This window comes from Clupea harengus, chromosome 14 (genome assembly GCF_900700415.2).
Source record: "Clupea harengus chromosome 14, Ch_v2.0.2, whole genome shotgun sequence".
Taxonomy (NCBI): domain Eukaryota; kingdom Metazoa; phylum Chordata; class Actinopteri; order Clupeiformes; family Clupeidae; genus Clupea; species Clupea harengus.
The window spans coordinates 16,168,762-16,173,347 of NC_045165.1; the positions used below are offsets into that span (position 1 = coordinate 16,168,762).

Consider the following 4,586-nt stretch of genomic DNA (forward strand, 5'->3'; position numbering starts at 1 on the left):
ACACTCAGACAGATTTGTACGCAAGCATCATGCCATACATACTAGAGGGTGGGTCGGGCCGAATTTTTCTGTCCGAGCCCGGCTCGCGTCTGACAGAGTAGTGCCCGAGCCCGACAGCCATTAAAATATTTTGTCCGAACCCGACCCGAGCCCGACTGTGTCTCAACTGTTCATACTAATGACACATTTACGTACGTTTTTTATGAATAGCCTGCCTTTATATAATCTATGTTGTTGTGGAGAAAGAGGATGACAGCAATCATATTTCATTAAAACTTCTCCATCGAGTCTGCATCGAGAACTATGCAGAAATATCTCCATACAGTAGATTTCCCTTCGTTTAGTATCGTTTTTAACTCTCCAGATGACCGTTTGTTTTTAACTTCCTCCATGATGCCAGTTTGCCGCCTGTAATCGCAATCGTCACAGCTAGGACATAAACAAATTCCCGCCACAGGAAGAAGGCTGTTAAATGTGATTTATTTTATTCTCAAAAACAAACTTCTGCATTATGTGAGGCAGACATGTTGACTTCACTACTTATTAAGATATTTTAAATATGGAATGTTCAATGCCTTATCGCGCTGATGTGTCCGAGCCCGAGTATAATTTCTAAATATTTGGCTGAACCCGACCCGGCCTGTCGGGTCTCGTCGGGTTCTGACGGGCTCGGGTAGGGTATCCAACCTCTAATACATACATCCACTTTCTCTCCCCCATTCAGCCAGCAACCCACCCACTCAAACAGACACACACCCAAACACACAAACACACACACACACACACACACACACTCTTTTCTCTTCTAAATAATGGCTCCTCAGCATGGGGTATAAATCCCAGTCGCTTTGCTGGACAGGGAAGTCACATGGTGAGAACTCTACAGGCTCTCTACTGGTGGGATCGAAATGACTACTAACAACACAGCGTTCACAACATAACAGGCACAGTGGTCCATTCCACTTATTCCCGAGCAAGATGACTGAATACGCAGTGGGTGGTACATTCCGCTTTCATCAGAACAAAACATGATAAAAGTGTCTTTTTTTTCTTTGCAACACAAAGCTGTTCTTTTTACTTGACAGTTCAATGCCACCGAAAGCAGTCGACAAAGGGCACAGCTGCTTTTCAGTGATCAAACACAAACGCCAAACAATCTCTCTTTAACAGCCACGCAGCAGCATGCAGGCCAGCTCACCTCACCTCTCGTTTGATCTTCCGGAATACTCCAAACTTAGTGTGGAATGGCTGTCACTCACTCACCTGTTGTAGTGCACATGGGAGAATTGCCGGAAATGTTCCACCGGGAATTCCCCGCTCCCTGTCTGCTGAGGTTCAGGTCCAGTCGAGTGATGGTGCGCTTGTTGCCATTCTTATCTATGACCTCCGTGGTGACCTTGGGCTCATCTTCGTCCTCCGGAAATGACAGAGCTGCCCCGTAAGCCAGCTGCCTCGACCCTGCACTGCCCGGGCCATGGCCCTGGCTACAGTCCTCCACCTCTGGCAGCAGGAGTATGCGGTGGTTGAGCTGAGGACTGGGCAGCCGGGACGAGAGTGGAGAGAGCATGGGGGACATGCTCTGGAGGCTGTTGGAGGCCGGGTAGGAGGTGTTGAACACCCCGGAGAGTGAGGGTGACGAGGGACTCCTGGCCTGACTCTTCCCTGCTGTGGAGGGGGAGCTGAGGGGAAGCCTGAGACCCTCCATGGGTCTGTCTGCCCCTGGACACCCCTTCTGCCCCATCATGTCTGGCCCTACCTGAGGGCTGTTGCCTTGCCCTGCCACTGAGGAGTCTCTACTGGGGTGAGACGCAGCTTCCACAGCTCCAGAGCTGAGTGTTGTGAGTCTGTCTGTTCTAACGTGGTCAACCTCTGGATCAGCTTTGGCATCATGTTGCGTCTTTGTGGCTGATTTGACCCCAGTTTCCTTCCTGTTTGTGTGGTCGTGTAGCCCGATAGCCGAATTAGTTACGGCCCTGTCTGAAGAGGCGCATTGTTCCAGCGCCGATGAGCTGCTCTTCCCCGTCCAACAACGGAGGTTATTTCCACTATCCAGCCTCTGCCTTGGCCCTTGAGTGTCCTCCAGGAAGCTGCTGGATGCGATGGGCCCGCAGCCCAGATAGAGCTGGCTGTTGTACTCTGAGAGCTCGCTGCAGAGGTCACCCCCGGACATGAAGGCCTGTGAGTCCTCCATAAAGTCCCAGCCTTCCCTGGCGATGTGAAAGTCGTCATCCATGGGCAGGATGGGCTCACTACACGCGCTGGCATAGGAGCCCGTCTCTGGGGTGTCAGGGCAACGAAGAGAGGCTTGAGAACCAGGAGAACCAAGGGAATTTGATGCTTTCCCCGCCTGCTTCCCGGAGTTGCCTGACACATCCAACCCGGTAGCATTTTCCACTTTCTTTTTTAACTTGCTCTGCAGGAACTCCTCAGCGCTATCTATCTTCTTCCCTCCCAGCTTCTTCAGCTTTTTGCTCTTCAGAACCCCTTTCTTGCGCTCTGGAGACGGGGGGTGCTGCGGGCCGCTTGTCCCCACGGCCTGATCTCCCACTCCCGTCTGCCCTGGCACGGTGGCCCCCTGCGGGTTCTCCTGAAGCTTGCCGTCCTGGTTGCCCATCCTGAGCCTGATGGCGCAGTCTCCACACAGAGCTAAAAGATCGGCCAGCAGCTGGTGGTGCTCGGCAGCCAGCCAGCGCAGCTCTGCCACCGCCGCCTTTGTCGTCTCACACGAGCTTAGCAGTTCGACCGGCGACTTGTAAGACTGGGCCCTTTGTTCGCCTTCTGCGAGGTGGGCGTCCCTCTTCCAGTCACAGTCATTACCAGCTGTGGGCCGGGCGAGCAGGGAGGCGAGGCCTGCCACTCTGCACGACCCCCGGGCCCTCCCTGAGGAGGGGAAGTACGCGCTGACGAAGCTCAGCTCCTGGATAGGTTGGTACAGACGCAGCGCCGTGTGCCTGGTCTCCATCTCCGCATCTGCGGCGACGGCCATTTTCATTAAGAGCTCGGGCTAAACAGGGTCCCGTCCTCCCCGGATGCGAGACGCACTCTCAGAGGAGAGGAGCGCTCAGAGTTCTGGGATGTTCATCACCTGGGGAATCGAGTTCCTGTCAGACGAGAGAGGGCTGTTAGGCGAACGAGCAGTGCCATAAAGCTGTCTAAGGGCATGTGCGGGATGTGAATGTTACTGCAGTTTACCATACGCCTGCCAATGGTCCACTGCCATTCAAATCCATTTTAAAAAGATCACATTCTGCGTGGCTCAAAATTAAACTCTGCCACTCTAGAGGCACTCAAGTAGATTTCACTCAGTCATTCTGATTGCTTAACCACATTAATCAACTATTCTATTACGCAAATCATTTAAGGAAAGGAAAGAAGTAACAGACCCTCATTCAGCAAAAAATCTATTAATTCAACATACCAATGGGCAATTACACTAAATTGGTTATTATGTAAATCTGATCGAGTATAACTACTCTTACAGGGCAAAACAATAAGAAGTGCATCCTGCTAATTACACCCTAAATAACTGTAATTAACTACAACGCGGATGAACGTCACTGGCCAACAGTGGTCCTATTGATGCCACTGTCCCTTAAAATAGCCTCTATCAAATAGGCATAGCCTGGCACATGACGTATGGGGCATTCAGTTGAGATACCCCAAATGCTGCATTTTTTCAGCGTAGGTTGAGCACATGCATTTTTTAGTTCATGACAACCCACATACTCGAGCATACGTTCTAATTTTAGAGTAAAATGCACACTATATAAACATTTTACAAGCTGCGGCAGGGGATGCCCCACAAGGACAACGACTATGAATGGAGTGGGGACATATCCTATCGAATACGAGAACAGTGCAAGACATGAAGAAGTGTGCAATACATTTGAAAATTCAAATGCAAGAATGCAATGCATGCCGTTTAATACCGATACATGTTTACATCTTGTATCCTTACAAAGCTGATCCTTCCTACCTTATCGTCTCAAGAGGCAATCTTACTGAGGGCTTTGTAGATGACGAGCTTCGTTAACGTTACCTTCTAGACTCCTGAAATGTTTCAGAAACTATTCTATTCCGCATCGTTAATTCTACACCCACCAAAGAGAAAATGCGGCATTAAGTTATCCGCTCTCCCGTACTGTGTAGCAGAGAAATAAACAGATTATCACATGACAGCAGCAGGTACTATCATGCTTTATCAATGCACCTGTCACTCATAAGAGTGCCGGTCTATAGGCTAAGCTCGGAGAGGTAAGCTACTTACACATTTCGGGAGCATGACAAATATTTAGTCTTCACCTCCACTAACACATCCAGCGTCCGCCGATGCCTCCTGGAGGACAGCGCACACAGAAGGTGACGGAAGGAACCCTGAGCCAATGACAGTGACCAGCGTTCCTTTGGACGGCTCTGATTGGTGCACCGTGGCATTGCCCAGCCCTTGTGGACCGTGGACTTGGTAAGAAGTGAGCGTGCGGCGGGCAGCTGCAGTTTGCCAGGTACACAGAGGAGAACAGGCCCACAGACTAGGAGGAAGGCTGAGTGTCTCATACCGTCACACACAAACATCTCCAACTTAAAGG

General features: G+C 50.6%; 1 protein-coding gene across 1 annotated transcript in view; it reads right to left on the reverse strand.

The window, feature by feature from the left end:
• Positions 1 to 4,257, reverse strand: part of LOC105908184 (formin-like) — a 78,248-nt gene extending 73,991 nt beyond the window's left edge. Inside the window, exons 1-2 of the mRNA XM_042709836.1 lie at positions 3,977 to 4,257; positions 1,264 to 3,101 (exon numbers count right to left, since the gene is read on the reverse strand). Coding sequence (XP_042565770.1) covers positions 1,264 to 2,986 — 1,723 coding nt within the window. The 5' untranslated portion in view covers positions 2,987 to 3,101; positions 3,977 to 4,257. The remainder of the gene's footprint in view (positions 1 to 1,263; positions 3,102 to 3,976) is intronic.
• Between the last annotated feature and the right edge of the window lie 329 nt (positions 4,258 to 4,586).